General features: G+C 42.1%; 1 protein-coding gene and 1 pseudogene across 1 annotated transcript; one reads left to right on the plus strand and one right to left on the minus strand.

The window, feature by feature from the left end:
• Positions 1–3,069: 3,069 nt before the first annotated feature.
• Positions 3,070–11,350, plus strand: LOC116219081 (stonustoxin subunit beta-like). Its single transcript, XM_042703502.1, has 4 exons — positions 3,070–3,133; positions 8,636–8,794; positions 10,357–10,403; positions 10,869–11,350. The coding sequence occupies exons 2-4, from the start codon at positions 8,727–8,729 to the stop codon at positions 11,348–11,350; spliced, it is 597 nt and encodes a 198-aa protein (XP_042559436.1). The 5' UTR covers positions 3,070–3,133; positions 8,636–8,726.
• Positions 11,351–12,645: 1,295 nt separating this feature from the next.
• LOC116219188 lies at positions 12,646–18,763 on the minus strand (annotated as a pseudogene).
• Between the last annotated feature and the right edge of the window lie 2,458 nt (positions 18,764–21,221).

The raw sequence follows: 21,221 nt of genomic DNA on the forward strand, positions 1-21,221 counted from the left end.
CTTTGATAACCGGGACAAGAACTACTGACGACATGGAGTCTGGCAAGATACCATGAGTCACCATCCCAGTAGAGCAGATAGACAATAGCACTGCCAACCTTGGGCCAGCTAACTTTAATGTTGTCCAGGCCACTAGCTTTCTTGTCTGCAAGTTGCCCTATGGCACTGAGAACATCATTGGGGTGAAAACAAATACTTTCCTCATCTATTTTGCCAACATGATAAGGCTCATATTTAATACAATTGAACAGCTCTGCATAATGCTGCCTCCATATGTCAGCTATTGCCACTACATTAGTTACCCCCTCTATACTGCATGGAAGAGCTGCTTTGGCCCTATTAAGGGTTTTTACCTCTTTCCAGAATCTAGTGATGTCAGCCATAGAGTGAGCACTCAGCACCTGCTCTTGTTTGTTTATATAGCGCAGAGCATATTTATACTTAGCATTCATTTTCTTTTAATAATCAAGGTCAGGTCCCTGCCTGGGCCTACCAGCTATTACCCAAGCCCTATGGGCTGCATTGGCCTCAGCATGATGGCTAGCTACAAATGCATTCCACCCTGGCTTGATGTTCTTGGCCTTCCTGGAGTGAGTGAATAAACACCTGCTAGCCTCAAGAAGAGCTCTAAGTAAATTGTTGTACATATCACACAAGCATGCACCATGGGAGGTGTCATCACAGTTCACATTAGTGCCACGTATGGCATTCATGGGCAGATATACTTTACTCAAAAGTTCATCAGACCTGAAACAATATTTGAGGACATCATCATTAGATAGTTTATCCCAATCTATCTTTACATCGGTGTTGTCCTCATGCTTAACCAGCGTTGTCCACATTTAATACCATGGCAATGGGGATATGGTCAGAGGAGGCTAACCCATAACAAATCTCAATATTTTCCAATGAAGCATGAGCATCAACAGTGGAAACAATGTGATCTAGCCACAACGTCGTATTCCATGCTTCACTAACATAAGTGTAGCTTGAGTCAGGCAGGAGCACTTTACTTGATATTACTAAGTTAGTGTCGCTAGTGAACCTTAACATATGTTTAGCAAACTGAGACTTATTATTTGACAGGTCTGCATTAGAATCACTAAAAACATAAAAGCAAGATCAGTCATTATCCTCGATAAAGGATTGTACAAATGCAAGCCTGCTCACAAATTCATCAACATGATCATAAGATTCATATGGAGTAAAAATATTGAGAATAATACAATGATTTCCATTATAATTAAACTCTAGCCCAGTGGCCTAGTCCACATTTAAATGTAAAACTTTAACCATGGAGTCCTATTTCGTATTCCATAGAATCGCCACTCCTCCAACAATCCTACCTCGGACATCTCCATTGACGCGCCCACGGAGCCTGACGCGCCAGCACCAGGAGGATGTAGTCCTCCTTGTCCCCACAGCGGGCCCACTCACCCTGGTCCTCCCTGCGCAGGACGGTCATGCAGTCCCCCTCCCTCAGCCTCCACCTCATAGTCCCACAGGCCATACACCACCCCTGTGTTCATGATGCCCATCTTCTCCTGAACACCTGTAAAACACACACACACACACACACACACACACACACACACACACACACACACACACACACACGCCATATACCACCCCTGTGTTCATGATGCCCATCTTCTCCTGAACACCTGTAAAACACACACACACACACACACACACACACAGGCCATATACCACCCCTCTGTTCATGATGCCCATCTTCTCCTGAACACCTGTAAAACACACACTCACACACACACACACACACACTGACCGTAGAGGAACTGTGAGCACTGGAAGTATCCTCCTCCATCTCCTCACACACACACACACACACACACACACACACACAGTATTCCTCCTTCCAAATATGTAAAAGTGACATAATATAAAGATTTGTGAACTCACTAAATCATGAAAATACACTCCAATATGTTGGCACAAATATATGACTCATTTCCCCATTTACTGTGTAAATACATTCCATTGACTGCCCAGCTCATGTCACTTCAGGCTACACGTCAATGCAGGCAACAAATAAAGTTAACCAGACTATATTTAAACAAACATCACCTCCCACACTGCAGCCTTCAACACACAAACAAGCAACACCTGAAAGATAAGGACCACACCCCAGAACACATTAAGGCAAAGTAAATACAAACCCACAAGAAGGATTTACTTTACCTTGCAGATAAACATCAGAGAGAGTGTTAAGGCATGGAGAAAATGGAGTTAAAATCAATGACTGTAAAAAATGACCCTGGATTGTCGGGTGTTTTCTAGGTGGTCTGGGTTTTTGCGCCTCTGCCTGGCTCTTTAAAGAACCCATTTATTTCCCTACTCATGTCTGTTCTGCTGTTGGATCCCATCTACACCTAATTATAACAGCAGATCTGAGATCAGTGTCAAAATTCAGGCCACAGTACAATACTTAAAGAATGAATATGATGACTATAGATGTGTCTGTGTGGTTGGGTGGGTCTCTAGTGTGGAGACTGTCTGAGTTGTTAGAGAAATCACATCACAATCACATTTGATGACAAAATATTTCCCTTTTCCTTTCAACTCTGCTGCTGGGTTCCACATACACAACATTGTGGCTGCAGATCTGAGATCAGTGGTGGTGTGTGTGTGTGCCTATAGGAGTTGATCTGATGACACTAGAGGTGAGAGACTGACTCCAGATCAGCCTGTAGGAGTTAATCTGATGACACTAGAGGTGAGAGACTGATTCCAGATCAACCTGGGTGACATTCACCCTCTGATGGCCTTTTCAGACAGTGATCAATTGTCCTTGTGTGGATTGCTGGGTTTGTTGTTACTGTGAGTTTTACTGTGACTGTATATAATAATTACATAATAAATTAACACCCTGATCAATGTCTGCACCCTGAGCTGACACATATAACCCAAAGGTTCAGTCCCAAACACTTAAACTATGTTACTGTTTCTTTAAGGAAATGAACTCGAGGCTGAAGGAGGGTGTTCTGATGGAAACTGTTATCTAAGCAATAAAATCCTTTTATAACGTCTTGTGCAGAAACAAAGTTCACTCTGAAACATTTAACAGCCAGTACAGGTGGAACAGGTCTTAGGTGGTTACACTGATCTCAAGGTAAGTGCATTTATTTGTTTTGTTGTTCAATTGATCTAAATTTGTCTGTGCTAAGGCCAGAGAAAGGGGAACTCTGTCTCAATAATCCGTACAGACACAGGTTCTTTAGAAAAGTATAAAAATAGTCTTTATTAATACATGGTTTTAAAAGTGTTGGTTTGGTTGGTCAACAGTAAAATAAACAACAAGTGAATACAGGGGGGGGAATCGCCAAGCTAACGGCACAGGAGCCAGAGAAGACAATGAGAACCACAAATAGAAGGGTTAGGGTCCCAATCACACGTGATCACTGTCTATAGACACACTGCAACTAAATGTCACACTGATAAACTTGATTTAAGGACTTTATGCTGGCTTTATGCGAGGCTGGCTACACGAGAGGGAGGGGGGACAAAACAAAGGAATAAAGAAACCACTCTAGCCTGTGATGTACAATAACTGCACTCACTTACAATACTCGTTACAATCAACAGGCTAGAGGAAAAAACAAACCAAAATCTAGTTAAGCAATAAATCACCACCACAATCATACGTGTAGAGAACACCAACTAACAAATCCCATTGCCGTTAAACACGTCTGCCGCTCACGTTAGTCAGTGAGGAACACTGCGTTTGTAGCAGGTACCCCACGGCAGCCACAATACCCAGCGGGTGCTGGTGGAAAACAAACACACATGTTACAGTCCGTCAGTTAAAAACAGTGTATGACAACAGTTATGCTGGGCGTTACATCATCGTACCTTGTATAGGGAAATGGTCACGCAAACACTTGTAAAACACGGTCGGGTCAGCTCCCACACACACACGCTATTAAAACAAACATTCCTTAGATTGCTAACCGCAGTGAAATCAGCATCAAGAACGAAACGCGTCAACATACCTACTCACAGCAAGACCGCACCCACAGCATGGCTTCCTCACACCAGTGCCGGCAGCAGGGTGACAACATACCGTGTAAGGACCCCCAGGTGTCTATATATACGCCTGCCTCTAAAGCATTTAGATGGCCTACCAGATGCCCACTCCACCCCCCAATTAGTGACGTGATTGGCACTAGGAAGACAGAGCATTCACACGCTTTCGTTGGAATGCGTTGATCCGTCAGGGTTGACGGATCTCCATTCACTTTGAATGGGGTGACGTCATCCTTTGCCGAACTGAATTATGGCTCCGTTGGGTTCCCGTGCGTTGCGTTTCATGCTTTGCTTGCGGGAAGAGTTGAAGAATGTTCAACTTTTCGAGAGGCAATGCATGCGTCAGCCAATCAAATTGCCTTTCATGCATAACTGACAGCACAGGCGCTAGCCAATCAGATCCCGTATATGCTCACGTCTAGAAAGCGGCAAGCTCAAAAAAAAAAAGATGGCGACCAAACTCCGTAGATGGTCGTATTTGTACCCAAAAGTTGTTTGTTTGACTTTTTTTTGCTTAGATTTTTTAAAAGTTACCGAGAAATAGACACTGTACAATGTAAAAACCCCTTTATTGTAACTGAAAAATACGTCTGGATTTGCGAGGTGTGTGAGCACCCTACCTAATGTTAGCATGCTACTGCTTACAAGGTAAACAGCTTGCTAGTGGCATGATTGGTTTGTTGACCTGTCAATCTCACTATAACGTCTCTGGTATCAACAGAACCCCATGCGCCAGACTCCTCCTCCGCCATCCGTTGGCGCAACGCATTCCAACGGAAGCGTGTGAATGCTCTGTAACAGAGCATTCACACGCTTCCGTTGGAATGCGTTGATCCGTCAGGGTTGACGGTAGTGATGGCAGCCTGACACTGAAGCGCCGGAACGTGCTTCATACCTTAACTACACCAACCATAAAACCACTGCTTCGAAGGTTGCTTTGGTACGGAAAAATCACGTGACATATTACGTGCGAAACAGCAACTGCTTCTTTCTCCGAATGAACCAGCTGAGTGGTTCACAGCGCCACGCACGAAACAGTCAGTTGCCTCGTTTTGAGTCTGAATTGTAGCGCCTTCAAAGCATAAAAACTTCAGCGCACAACATTGCGTTTGGTTCGTAGTAGCCTATCTCATTCTGTGACAGTCATTACGTTCGTATTGATTTATCATCATTATGAAAGCATCTAGGAAGAGAGGTCGTTCTGACATGTGGGAACACTTTATTCTGATCGCTCATGATAAGGTGCGCTGGCTGTTAAATATTTAGGCTATAGGAAAAGTAGACTATATCAACAGGCTCAGTCCAAAAAGTGTAGAACAAATAATGTTTTAAATCAAAATCTTTGACTGTTCCCTATCTAACATGGTTACACAAGCACACCCAACTTGTGCCATATTTGTCCCGCACATCCTTTCCCCAAGCACTCTCTCTTCAATAACACAATATACAAAAAATAATTAATCTTTATTTGTAAAAAAAAAATTATATCACAATCTTTGTATATGGGTGCATGTGTGTGTGTGAGTGTGAGTGTGAGTGGGGGGGGGGGGGGGATTTGGTGCGTGCACACTAGATTGTCATTCTTTTAAAGATTCGTGCCACTGTCTAGCTGGGCTAATTTAGTTGCAGCCTTGGTACATCACCAGGAGAGGTCACTGTTACTGAAGCTTCAAGTAATGAACCGATTTTTGAAACAATGTGCCTAATGGTTCAATGCTTCACCAAAGCTTCATTTGCCCATCACTAGTTGACGGATCTCCATTCACTTTGAATGGGGTGACGTCATCCTTTGCCGAACTGAATTATGGCTCCGTTGGGTTCCCGTACGTTGCGTTTCATGCTTTGCTTGCAGCAAGAGTTGAAGAATGTTCAACTTTTCGAGAGGCAATGCATGCGTCAGCCAATCAAATTGCCTTTCATGCATAACTGACAGCACAGGCGCTAGCCAATCAGATCCCGTATATGCTCAAGTCTAGAAAGCGGCAAGCTCAAAAAAAAAAAGATGGCGACCAAACTCCGTAGATGGTCGTATTTGTACCCAAAAGATGTTTGTTTTTTCTTAGATTTTTTAAAAGTTACCGAGAAATAGACACTGTACAATGTAAAAACCCCTTTATTGTAACTGAAAAATACGTCTGATAGGATTTGCGAGGTGTGTGAGCACCCTACCTAATGTTAGCATGCTACTGCTTACAAGGTAAGCAGCTTGCTAGTGGCGTGATTGGTTTGTTGACCTGTCAATCTCACTATAACGTCTCTGGTATCAACAGAACCCCATGCGCCAGACTCCTCCTCCGCCATCCGTTGGCGCAACGCATTCCAACGGAAGCGTGTGAATGCTCGGTGTGAATGCTCGGTCTCGGTCTGCTGTCCACTGATTGCTGTCCTCTCCCTCCGTTTTAGCTCCACCAATCCGTGAACCTCGGACGTGATTGAACGCAGTATTTAATGCAGACGGGAACTTATCCATAGGAGGGTTTTGTGAAGGGAGCACCGGAATCCACGAGCGGCCTGGTTGCATTTGAGTGGCTACGTCTTTTGATGTTGGTATAAAGGAGCGTTTTTCCTCCGTGGCGATTGAGCCTCCCAAGCCAGCTCTGCTACAGGCTTGTTTTCCACCTGGGGAGTTTCTCCATCAGGCACGCAGGGTTCCTGTGCTTCCTCGCCTGTTTCAGGCTTCGACCTCCGGAGGTATTGCTATACTTTGTATATGTAACTGGGCATCGGGACCGGCCTAGCTATTGTTATTTTGACGTCATTGACGCTGCCGGTTTCCGTGAGTAGCCTGTGTGGTTTTCAGGTTTGTGACCGATCCTCGTTAGTCACAGTGGCAGTTATTTATACTATTTATTGCCTGTACTTATTTATTAGGGACTAGTGGATTGCCCACTGTCCCTTGTTGGTATTTTTGTATGTGTTTTTACTATTGTGACATTAAATTGCAATTTATTATACTCTTGCCTATTGTGTGTGTTTTAACCAGCCACAAGCTTGAACGAACCTGTGCTAACTTAATTCATTATAATTACTGCCCTTCTGGGCTGGCGTAGTCGGCTACTTCACTATTCCCTAGTGGTAATTCTTAGTATTTGCCTTTTCGGCCCCTTACACAATTACTGTGGGCTATCTGGTCACATGACTCTGTTAATCATTCTCATGCTCTGGCAGTGGGCATGATTGCTGGTTCCAAACACCTTTGGTGATAAGATAAGTCATATGTATTATCTGTGTATTAGTTCTAGTGGACCACAATGACAAGTACTGTAGCTATCTCTACCAAATTATGGCTCGACGACTGATGTTATAAAACTGTTGCGTTTATTAAACTGTATGAAACACATTACCTTTAACACCGTAAGAGCTTGTCATCTCTTTTAGTAGAGTAGCGAACCTTAAACCGTCAAGAGTACTAACTGGCAGTGACTTTTCAACGGGCAACCTATACACCTCTAAACATCCAGGTCACATTAACAAAATAAAAGTCTTTCGTTTTAACAAAATACAATTCTTAGTATCTAATATTAAAGGTCCTTTGTACCACATTTGACATGCAAAATATAACATTTCACACTGGATAAACAGGGTCATCTACAAGTACCTGAAAATGGCTTTGCTGCATGTCAAAATTGTTCAGCTGGAGATTAATCTATTGCAATTGATGGGTTTTCAAGTCTATTTTGCAAGAAGCAATAATTTGATGAGTTTTCTTGCAAAGGGTTGGTTAGGCTAAACTGACAGTCTCCTGAACATGGTATTACATGCTGCTGTGTTTAGTAATGAGAAAACTAAGAGCTCTTTATCAATCCTGTTTGACATTTAGGTGTCTTTGAATGTGTGACTCGTTCTGGTAGACTAAGGTTCAAAGGTCAGTCAGGTCAGGCAAATGGTTCCTTGAAACCCTGACCGAATCCAGGTGTAGTATGGATAGAACTCTGTGTTTTACCAGCTAATCTTTTTAAGTTTTTATGTTTGTGTAGTGTAGGAATGTCCAGAGTTAAATATTAATCTACACTCTTTCCAATCTTTCATACATGGATGTCCATTTTTTTTTTTTTTCCTTATGTCAAAACATATGAAGCCACAGAATTAGAATTCTATGGTGGCAAACCAATGTAACAGCAACACCTCTTGGCCATTTTGCATTAGTGTTAAACATCATATTAAAGGCCATGAGAAAATAACTTGTCCGTACTGAACAATGGATGAAGCTTAATGTAACTTGCAAGTGTATCCTAGTCAAAGGAAAATATTGTTTTTTACCAAAATGTTCATGTAGGCCTATAGGGGTTATTGATGACAATAGGACCAGGAATCACCACAGCCTTTCTCTGTGAGTGCCTTTGCTGAAGTCAGTTATGTATTAACAGTTAGACCTACTTATTCGAATCCCATTTAAAGAAGAGGAGAGTAGCGTAGAGCATGAAGTGATATTTAGCCTTTTTCAATCTATTGTTTTACTTGCTTTAAATTAGCTAAAACACCCCTCTAGTAAATGAACACAATATATGTGTGGATTATACAGGGCTTTTACGTCATTTCAGTTTATTAACTAATTCTGTATTACATTTATTCTGCTGTTCTGGCCTAGTGAGACAACTGAAATTAATCAAGACGCGGAGGAAGCTGCAGGTCACAGTAAGACACTCAGACCAGAGTCTGCACTACACAGCTGTGTGACCATGAAGAATGACCAGGACATGGATGATCCTGGAAACATGAGCAGCACATCAACACAGCCCAATGCAGGGTGAGTACAGAAAAGCATGAATTCACTCACTCAAACACAAACTTACTCAAAGACACATGATGATGCAAAATACTCTATGTTGTTTTTCGTAATTGTTGGAAGCCATAATCATAACATACATTTAAATTTGCTTAAGTGCCCAGCCCTATTACAATACCTTCTGGAACTTGAAGTTGCCTTGGTGCAGATATTGTTTTATACCATTTAGTGTGAACACAAGTTGATTGGTTTCTTGTCTCTCCTTGTGTTTGTTGACGACAAAGACAGACCTCACACTCTCTCTCTCACACACACACACCGACACACAAACACACTAGGACCAAAACAAATTTGAGATGAAATGCAGTTATAACTGGCAGTGAATAAGAGTTTCCATCATATAAACTTTTTACAATGACTGACGGGGATTAGAGTGCACTTCAGCAGCCAAACCTCTTTCTGTCACATGCAAGTACTCATACCCAACAACCTAATCTAACCAATACAACAACTGCCCAACCAACGAATACAAATGTATATGTATTTCATTGTTTTAAATAATTTCCTATCATCTTAAGGCCGCCCTTACAGCTCCCGGAGTTGCCCTTTTGGGCCCTGGTCCCCCTGTTGGGAACCACTATTTTAAAGGGCACCAGAGCATTTCCATTGAAAACATCAGTCCTAGTTAAAAGTGTTTCTGTAGCTCATTCATATTTAATTTTTTTATTATTTTTGATACCAATCGTTTTTCTCAGTAATGACTGCCTGTACAATGAAGTAATTTAGGTACTGAAGAGATATTATTCTGATAAGGAGATTTTTCAGTTTAACTTGGAGAACGAAATAGTGTGTACTATTTCACTGGATATCTCCAGTGGATATATCTGTCTGTAAACTGGAGAAGCCTGAGTAAGCGTAGAAAGACATCCCAATGTTGTACTTTTCTGCATTATTTGTGTGAGATCAAATCAGTTTCTTCATACCTAGTGTAGTGATGTTTTTTCGAAGATGTTTTTAAATAGCTACTTTATCAACTTAGATGTAGGTCACTTCTTTGATACAGCGTCCAATATTGCAAATATGAATTTAAACTGTCCCTTTTGCAAAGTGGTCCAGATAAATGATCTGAGGATTAGAGGTCAGACAGGGTAGTGGACTCCAAAGGAATCCAGAAGTCCAAATAAATGATATGGTAGCAAAGGGATTAGTCAATGAATAAGCAGTTGGTAAAGGTAAAAACTAGTCCCAATTAGACAAGACATAGGCAAAATAGGCATAAAGAACTATATTTACTCTACATGTTCCTGATTTCTTTGTTCCTTTGTCCTTGTTTCTCTGGTGTCAAAGGTCAAGGTCCATCTTAACCTGACTGCCTTCCTTCACATAATTAAACTAAGAGCACCAGTGCAAAATACAGCAGCATTTAATGCCGATTTATCTGATTTATCAGATACAACATTCATCTTACAGTAATACATATTCATGTTTCCCTAAATTATCATTTACTTCATGTAGTAACAATGAACTATTCAAATGAAAAAAAATGGAAGAAGAGTATGTGTGACCGTGTGTTTCTGTTACAGAACTGACCATGCTTCAGTAAGCAGAGCTCGACCACGTTTGCTGAGATGTAAGTCTTAATGGTTAATTCAGTAACTGTATGAATTGGGATCATTCACAGACATCTGTTCTGTGTGTTCAGTCTGTAGTCTGTCTTCACTGAGTGTTATGCCTGCTGTAGCTGTTACCACTGCACACTTCACGATGATGCACACCAATGTATGTGTCTGTGTGTGTGTGTGCCAGGGTCACAGCAATTAATGAGCCCAAGGCATTCATTTCCAATATCAAATAATTTGGGAAGTGTTCAGCTCTTAAGAAATCTAGAAAGTAAGATTAAGATGTTTACAAAGTGTCTTTAACACTCCTCAGAGGACAGTAAGGGGTGGGGATGCATCCAAATGCGTTATTTGGGAAAGCACAGATAATGTGATGTATGTTTGTGTGTGTGTGTGTGTGTGTGTGTGTAGGTTAGTCGGCAGCAGCTGTCTTTTCTGATGTTATTCTCTCCCCTCTTCTCTCCTCTTGTCTGCAGATGCCTGTGAGCTCACACTGGACACAAACACAGCAGGCAGATGTCTCTCTCTCTCTGAGGGGAACAGAAAGGTGACACATGTGAAAAAGGAGCATCTGTATCCTGACCACCCAGAGAGATTTGTCTTGTGGGATCAGGTGTTGTGTAAAGAGGGATTGTCTGGACGCTGCTACTGGGAGGCTGAGTGGAGTGGGAGGGGGGCTTATATAGCTGTGGCGTATAAAAGCATCCAGAGGAAAGGGGGGAGTGATGACTGCCTGCTGGGACATAATGACAAGTCCTGGAGTCTGGAGTGCTCTCCTCATACATACTCTGGCAGTTACTCTGCCAGACACAATAATGAAGACACAGACATACCTGCCCCCTCCTCCGGCTCCAGAACAGTAGGAGTGTACCTGGACTGGCCGGCCGGCACTCTGTCCTTCTACAGCATCTCCTCTGACACTCACCCACCAGCCCACGTTCTACTCCACATTCACTGAGCCCCTCTATCCTGGGTTTGGGGTTTGGCATGACTCATCAGTGTCCCTGTGCCAGATCACATGACCTCCCCATGCTGCAGGAACAGAGGAGTCACCCACTCCTATTCATACACATGTGTGATGCTGTGATACTAAGGAAATAGTGATATGTGTATTCTATTTATACACCACTGCTTTGATGATACTTTGCAAATAGTGATGTTGTATTTTTGTATATTTTCTGAATTGAATATGTGGGTTAAAAGAATTGTTCAGCAACAATATGATGTATTCTGCTCTCCTTAAGGTTAAGATATGTGCTGCATTTGTTTGAAAATGATGCACTGGTCTGGGGTGTGTGTGTGTGTGTGTTTGTGTGTGAGAGAGAAAGAGAGGTGTAGTTTTTGTGTTGTGTGTGTGTGTCTGTGGTAGGCATAGTTATTTTGTAATGTGTGTGTGGTCCCTGTCATCTGTGTATCTGTTGTTCTGCAATAAATAAATAAAATGTCTAAATAAATATATTTAGAGAATATAACATTGGAGTGGCTTTATGGGGATGAATGTGTCTTCATAATTTGAGTTTTGTTTTGGCTTTAGAGTAAAACAAAACATTAATCAACTCAAATTATGAAGACACATTCAGTATTAATCTGTTCGTTTTCCATGTGTCAACTTCAAATGCATGAATGACTTGGCCATCACATGCACTGCTGTAGTATAATAATTAAGGTTACATCTCCACCCAATGTATCACTGTAGCATGCTGGTAGATGAGAGAGGGCAGATGTGAGTTTGTCTCCAGAGTGACTCTTCAGGCAGGTGTTGAAATGAAATGTGTTTATTTTACATTTAAATGGAAAGCTGCTCCTGTGCTCTGTGGCTTCTCACAGATCATCTTCATCTCTTCAGTGTGAAGTCAGATATGTTTTCTCTTCAGACATGACCTTGGAGAAAATACATCTCTCATACAAGCTGTTATCATTTCTGTTTTATTATGAAAGACAGATTGTATGTTTTTTGTCCTTGTATGCAGCAAAGGATGTGATGGCAGTCATTTTGATAACCTCTTTGTGAAATCAACATTCTCTCTACTCTCTCTCTATTAGATAAAGTGTGAGGAACAATGTAAATTAATTAAACAGAAATATAAATAAACTACACAAATGTCTTCAGACAAACTACATGGGGGCCTTAAAAATGGCATCCATTTTCAAATAGAGAAAAATAAAACATGATCATAGAGATGCTGCAGGTGACAGACTATCCAGCAGTATGACTGTGTTTGGGTACATTTACAAATAAAGTTTTACACAAACAACAAAGAAAACAGTGTTCATTTTACAATCTTAAACGCAGTCATTATCACAATCATCATTGTTATACTTCACCAATTCTCTCCCACTCTCTCCAAATTTTACAAAGAAAAAACAAGGTTTTTTATCTTCTCAATGAATGTCAGCAAAAGAAACTCTTTTGATCAGTCTGCTGAATGGCTCAAGTCCAGTGAATAACGTGTAGTTCAGGCTGTCCACAGACACACCTATTTATGTCACACTTTCATCAACTGTTCCATCATTCAGCAAAGATTCGCTGTACTGAGACTCTTAGTGTTCTGCTGAACTGTGTGTGTGTAAATGTATACGTGTGTGTTTGTGTGTAATGTCAGTTTGATAGGCCACATAATATTCTTAAGCCAGGCGTCTGGGTTTGATCCTCAGGTACAGCTGTGAGAGAGAAAGAGAGAGAGAGAGAGATGAGCTCCATTATCAGCAGTGATATTGTAACACAGTAATATCTTCACATTGATATCTACAAGAATAGATATGAATACTTTACAGCAGTGTTTCACAAACGTTTTACAGTCTCCAGCAGGGGCGGCTTGTCCATAAGGGCGATTGGGGCGACGCACTGCCTAGTGTAAATGTAAATGTAATAATTTGTTTTCTGTCGGATTCTACCACTAGACCGTCTGATCTACCTCTGTATGTCATTGTCGAATCAGGTAACAGTCATTCAGTCAGCCTAAAGTCTTGCTTCAAATGGCCCCGCCCCTTCTGGGGCGATTTGGGGCGAAATGAAAATCGCCCCAGACCTCTCCCATTGACTCCCATGTTAAATCTATTTTTTTTTTCACAACAGAGCTCTCAATGCATTCTCTATGGCTTCCGGGAGGGCTCGCCCCTCCATGTCATGTCATAAGTCATGGACAGAAAAGCCTATACGAACGTCATACAGCTTCGACAGATGCATATTCTGTCAAGATGGCTGGCCCCTGTTCAGTGCAGCAACTCGATTCGCTCTTTGACAGAAACGCCTTTTTAGTCGGCGTACTAATGAATATAAATTGACAACAAAACAATAAGGACTTGTATCCATTCAACAAGTTTCTACAAAGGAAGGGAAATCCTACATCCAAAAACTGGAACGAAAGAAAATCACGGTCGTGAAGTGGCTAACGCGGTCTGTATTTCTATATACCACTGTCACTTTTCATAGGTTTCACAGTGTGTTTCACAGTTCGCTTCTTGCACTAACACTGAATTATTTTTTATGCGATGACCTATTTTGCTTTTGTAAGCCAATACTTTCAAGATCAGTCAATAAATATTGTTGGTTTTGACTTCTTTATGTTGTTACTGGACATATCATGTGTCCTGTTAAGCTACTGTATGTTACATCATACAACATTTGAGACACGTGGATAATGAAAAAATGGGATAATTTAATGTGGAGCCACATCATGTTTGCTTATGAAGGCTCCTGGATGCAACTTTCTTCCATAGCTTTCCACCTGTAACTTGCTACTCTGGCTATGTAGCAAGATGGGACATACTACTGTTGTGTGCTGCCGATAGTGGACAAAAAGGTATTGCTGTATGAGTTAATCAGCTAACTTAATGTACCTACTGAATGGGTCGCATTAATCATTATCAAAACAAATTGCTCCCCCCCAGAGAATTTTTTCAGGAGCCGCACTGGTCTCCAGCTATGTACCACCCCACGCCCCATGCTGTCACCGTCAGGTGCATCCTCGATAGTAGGCCTTCTACTAGTAGTAGCGGTTGGTGTTTCTCTGGACCGGGGATTAACTCTTTTTAACCATTTATCCATTTCCGTGCAGCAACCGGAATGAGCTCCCGCTTCTCTACACAGGGCATCAGCGAGTGGAATTCTGACGAGGGAGCTAAGGAGTTGTGCCTATGTTTTGACTAACCTATCTGTAGCTATTTTTATATTTCGCTGAACACTACAATGTATACATGAGTGTTGTGGCACCACGATGGGCCAGCTAGCAGAGGGGTGTGGTGTTCCTGTGGAGGTCTGGCTGCCACACCACAAGATGGCTGCCATTTGCACTACATCTCCCAGAATGCAGCAGGACCCAACCAGGTGTAGGTGCTTAAGGCACCTGATTGAAGGAGTGTTTAAGACAGGTGGTGCCTGTTGTGTGGGAGCGAGCCGAGAGAGCCTGGAGAGCCTGGAGAACCTGGAGAACCTGGAGAACCTGGAGAACCTGGAGAACCTGGAGAACCTGGAGAACCTGGAGAACCTGGAGAACCTGGAGAACCTGGAGAACCTGGAGAACCTGGAGAACCTGGAGAACCTGGAGAACTGAGAGCACCTGACATGCGGGTGAAGCCTTTGTTGAAACGCTTGCTGAGGCGCTTGCTAAAGCGCTTGCTAAAGCGCTTGCTAAGCCGCATCCGGAAGGGGGAAGGCTAGCCCCAAGCCGGGAAGGACCTGGACGGACGAACGGAGAACTGACAAGGAAAGTAACCTGAAGTTTATGTTTACTGTACAACCCTGAAGGAAGAGGGACAAGGAACATTTTGTGGTGAACTTTTGAGTTTACTGCACTGCCCACCCTGCAACCTGTTACAGTGTATTTTTGGCATTGCGACTCGACTATTCAGACTATTTAAGATGTTGTGTCTATTTATAGGTCAGTTTGAAAATGTAATGGGCTGTTTCACTTTAAAAATGCAAATGCGTACCTCTGGGGGTACCATATACACAGTTTGGGAAACACTGCTCTACAGCAATCACACACACAGACAGACAGACTGACCCCCAGCAGGTTTCAGGGGATGTAGCCCTTCTTGTCCCCACAGCGGGCCCACCACCACTGCGTCTCCTCCTGGTCCTCCCTGCGCAGAATGGTCATGCAGTCCCCCTCCCTGAAGGACAGCTCGTCCTCAGCCTCCACCTCATAGTCGCACAGGCCATACACCACCCCTCTGTTCATGATGCCCATCTTCTCCTGAACACCTGTAAAACACACACACAGACACACACACACATTAATACACTCAGGCCATACACCACCCCTCTGTTCATGATGCCCATCTTCTCCTGAACACCGGTAAAACGCACACACACACACACACACACACACACATTAATACACACAGGCGGTACACAACCCCTCAGTTCATGATGCCCATCTTCACCTGAACAAACACACACACACACACACCACACACACCATCTGTCAGCTGGAAATGTATGATTGAGCTCACAACCCAGATCAGTCTGAGAGTAAAGTGTTCCTGCAGCTTAACTGCTAGAGTAAGGTGATATCAACAGCAGGGTCAGGGTCACGGGGTCATGGGGTCAATACCCCGAGAGCAAACAGGCTATCAGGCTGTGGGAATCTCTGCAGTCTCTGCTCTGTACTGTAACACTGTGTAGTTTCAGTGGAACAGTAAATAACAGATCTCTGCCTGAGAGACGAAGAACAAATGAACTTATTTAAATTTAAAATCTAAGAGTAACAACATCCAGAGACTGAACATACTGGATGTATATCTGTATGTATATAATGTATATATGTGCGTATAAAATGTATATCTGTGCGTATAAATTGTGGATCTGTACGTATATAATGTATATATGTATGTACATACTGCATCTGTACGGTATAGTAGATCTGCACTGTGCTGTGCTGTGTCTCACACACACACACACACAGGGCAGACAGGGTTATGAAGTGGAGACCCAGGACAAAGTCCTACACTATTAAAATATATTAACTGATTATTATGTCATCTAGCATTTTCTTGAATGGGGGTGTCGGGGTTGGGGTGCAAGCTCCGTGATCCGCCCCGTTCCGGCCTCCGAGTTAGAACTCGAGTGGTCTCGAACTCGCGGTGAATGAAACCAAAACTACAATCGACATGTGGGGAGTGTAGGGCGCAACAGCTTTGCAAAGATATTTGTTTCTGAAGTTTGAGTTGTTTGCTTGTTTCAGGTGAGTCATAAACTGATACTTTTCGTGATAAAGAGATTATAATGACTTTGTTGGCCAGTCGGGGAAGATGTTTTGATCTCGCCGGAAAGGTAGGCTACGTTATGCGTGTGCTGGGTTTTGTGAAAACCTACTGGGAGCTCACGGCATAGTAGCGGCTTTGGTTGGCTGTGTAGCCTACACATGCCCCACTGTCTTTTGGTTTGGGATACACAAATATATGGCGTCATTTTAGTGTCAAAACTCACACACGCTAGGAAGCGTGTATTCGAGCAACTTTCAGGTTTTCGCGAGCGTGAATTTCGTCTGCGCACTCAATTTCAGCAGCTGCGAGTTGAATCAGGACCAATCAGAGAAGAGCCCGTCCTGCTTTGGTTCCCGCCCACAGAGTGTCAAAACTCCCGCCCACACAGTGTCAAAACTCATAACTCGAGCGAGCAGATAAAGTTTTCGCGAGAGCGTATGATAAATTCGAGCGAGCAGATCCAGTTTTCGCGAGAGCGTATGTCAGTCTCTGCGCTCGCAGTTGTTGAATTTCCTCTCGCAGCTGCTAAAATTGAGTGCGCAGACGAAATTCACGCTCGCAAAAACCTGAAAGTTGCTCGAATAGACGCTTCCTCGCGTGTGTGAGTTTTGGCACTAAAATGACGCCATACAAATACATAATTAAACGACGTCATTTACGAAATAAGCTGTTGAGTTAATGTAATGTTTCTTTTAACAGATGGATCTGTTCTGTATTGTATCTACAATATGTCTAACTCTTCTATGAGCTGTGGTCCTCTTTTTTCAAAAAGGACCAAAAGTACCAAATGGCGGCCGATTCCGTTCCCTCTACGCCACTATACTAGAAGTCTTGCGTATTTGCCAGGTTACCGTGCGTATTCACAGAACTATTGTAAGCGAGAACCGTAACTTGCTGTACAAAAATCGTTTGGTTCAAGTTCTTGAAACTCTGGGAGGGTTTACAGCAGATGTCAGATATTCCAACTTTTAATTGCATCTCATGTTGCAGCGTTTTACCGTATTAAAAACATTTTTTAAAATGATTTATCGTAAACGGTCTTTTGGTGAAATAGCATGAATTTTTCAGCAAAGGATTTGTTGGCAGTCTTTTGAAAAGCTTCACAAAATCAACATTCTCTGCAATCTTTCTAGAAGAAATGTGAGGAAGAATGACAGTTAATGACCCAAAAATGTCCACAACACAAATGTCCACAGACACAAACTGCATGAGGCCCTTACATTCCTCTTGAAATGGAGACAAAACGACAGGAAGGAAAGAGGTGAGAGACAGAACAGACAGAAGTAGGATTTGTTGTTGTTTGTTTGCGCTGCTGACACCCCTATGCTATGCTCATTAGTAATCCTATCATCTTTTATTGACCAATGTGTTGAATTAGAAATACATCAAATGAAAATAAACCTACCCTGCCTTGCCTTGGCTAAAGAGGTCTGCAAACACATATTCAAAACAAATTACAGATCACAGCAACCACTGAGGTGTCCAAGTCCAATCTCACCCTGAAGTCTGAGAGAAAGGAACCAGCTTTACTTTAGGGGACGGCAGCCACCACCAGGTAAACAAAGGGGCTGTATCTGTGGAATGGTGTCTGTTTGTGAAAATATAGTTGTGTCTTTGTCACTCCATTTAGACCCTGTTTTCCCAGAATAGATTTCAACACACACACGCACACACACACACACACACACACACACACACACACACACACACACACACACACACACACACACACACACACTTACACACATACAGTATGCACGCACATGTATACACTAATTGCTATGACCTCATGTGCAGGCCTGGCTCATCTGATTGGTTAAAATGTGTCTCAAATACACAGCCATGCACACACACACACACACACACACACACACTGACCATAGAGAAACTGTGAGAACTGTGCATATCCCTCCTCCATCTCATCACACTTCTTGGCAGCCACTGTGGGAGACGACGAATTTAGCCAGCCTGGATTCCACCAGGAACTCACAGACCTGCACATTATTATTACAGGAGGCAGCACAGTGTAGAGGGGTCCTGGTGGGGGAGAGAGAGAGAGAGAGAGAGGAAGAGAGATGGAGGGAGAAAGGGAGGAGATAGATGGAGCAGAAGGGCAGATACATGGAGGGGGTGTGAGAGAGAAAGTAAGAGAGAGAGAGAGAAAAGGAGGAGAGAGAGGGGTGGACAGGAAGTCTCAGTGGCACAAGCCAATCCCAGCATATCAGCATAGCACCAAGGTAGGAGCACAACAAATGTGTGTGGTCTCTACAAATACACCACATGTACACCACATTTTGTGTTCAGTTCATCAGCATCTGACTGGATAGATTGCATTGTTTCCCTCTCACAGGAGAGGCAAATAGAGCAATGACAAACACACACACACACAATTTCAATGACAGTTTCTAATTAAATTAACAAATATATTTCTTCATGTATTGTATGATTATGATTTTTTTTTTCAATCTTTGACAACAATTATTAGCCTATTAAAAAAATATTGGACCATTAACTTTAGTCAAAACGACATTATGCTACATCTTCAAATTCAATTAGAAGAGTTGAATATTGCATGATTAAGAGGTTAACCACTTACTCTGAGTTAACTTAGCCAGGTTTGTCACTAAACTACGTAGGCTACTTTGAATACTCCCCAGGAAGTGACATCGAAAGTAAACAGACAGTTGGTGTTGAGGAAGCTGTGTTATAATCATAAAGCGCAAACCGTCTCGATTTAAGGTAAGCGAAATTAATGCATCAACTGTGAAATCATGTGTTTTTTGTTAATGATTTAATTCAGTGAGTTTTGTCAGTGTTTGAGATATTTCAGATGCAAATTTGTAACTTAACTTTGATCGGCAGACATTTATGTCACGATAAGTGTTGAGAATCTGGGCTGAACGCTACATTTTACCGTTAACCTACGTTTTTAAATCGACGCATTAGCTACTAACTGTTTGAGTTACACAATTAGGAAAGTACACGGAACCCAGGCATCCGCATAATTCAAAATTAAAGGTAGCCTACTAGCCGAGACTCTAATCCAATAGGCTACACTGTTTCTGATAAATTGAGCGAATTGCCCCTGACGGTCCTTCAGCCGTGCGTTCTGTGTGTGCGCTCAAAACTCCAGTGTTCGCAGCCTATACAGTCCTAGCTCTGGGAAAGAAAGGGAGTTGTGTAACTTTGTTTAGCTGTAATATGGACAACCTTTCGCCAGAATCAAGGAGACTATTATTAATCCGAGTAAACCTGAGAAGAGGTTATGGTGGAGTGCTGAACGCCGCTACTCCTAGGGAGTCTACGTAGCAGTACGAAGGTAAAACATGTAGCTGTGCATAAATTGGCTATTGTTTAATAGGTTACACAATTTCAGCAAATCTTCAGAAACACACAAACATAATGCGCATGGATATAAATATGTAGCTTGTCGTGACAAAAAAGAGGAAGAAAGAGTTAAACTCACATGATGCCAGAATCAGCATGTTTCACTTCAAGTCACATGCTTCCCCCATTTGTCTACTGTATGTGTCCAGGTTTCGCGGTAAAAGGAAACAGAACAGAAAACTCAACAATAATAATTCGAAATAAGTTCATGTATGTGTTTATGTGAATCCAATGCCCAGTGTGTAGTATTCATTGATAGACAGTAACTTCATTAGAAGTGGGATTTCTGTGACTCGTGGTGTAATAGGGTTACACTATCAGTTGAGATTAATTTGTAAGAGTGTGATGAATACACAGTATGATTAGTAGTAATACAGAGTATGATTAGTAGTGATACACTATCATAAGAGGAGACTCATATGCAAGAGTGTTAGGAATACTTAAACAGTGAGATCTTGACTGTTGAATATCATCTGCTTCTATTATTTCTGCCATTAGGAAGAGTTTTGTGTGTTCTTAGTCCATTAACATCAACACATATTCTGTCATTGTGGAACTTTGCTCTGATGTTTGTTTACCTTGTTGCTGTAGCAACACTGGATTATTGCTGACAGAATTTAACAGAAGCAGGAGTCTAAATGAGAGAGACAGAGAGATGTATGTGTGGTATAATGGTTAAAATGGACAAAAACAAACACACTTTATTGCTTTGTTTTTTGTTCCGCAGTGATAAGTGGTGCAACACTGGATTATTGCAGACAGAATTTAACAGAAGCAGAAGTCTAAATGAGAGAGACAGGTGTGTATGTGTGTGTGAGTGTGTGTGTGTGTGTGTGTGTGTGTGTGTGTGTGTGTGTGTGTTTGTATGTGTGTGTGTGTGTATGTAAGTGTATATTTAGAGTGTGCATTTCTGGCAAAATCAAATGATTGTCTTTCCTCCTTGATCAGGTTTGCATTCTTCTTGGCCTAATATCTCTGGCCTAAATATCGGAAACTAATCAGTAATGTAGGTGTGCTTCAGACAATTATGACAGACAAGAAAACACAATGAATATCTTTTCACTAATGAACATATTCGAGTGAAACTGGAATCTGAATTAAGACTGGAAAGAAGGAGTAATGTCATCAGATTTCAGATGGCAACTTCGATTAAGTTATCACAGTAAATCCCATCGATTATGTGTGTTTGTGATATCTCAGTCCTTTACGTTATTTACTGCTAGTGATTACAT

This window comes from Clupea harengus, chromosome 24 (genome assembly GCF_900700415.2).
Source record: "Clupea harengus chromosome 24, Ch_v2.0.2, whole genome shotgun sequence".
NCBI lineage: Eukaryota > Metazoa > Chordata > Actinopteri > Clupeiformes > Clupeidae > Clupea > Clupea harengus.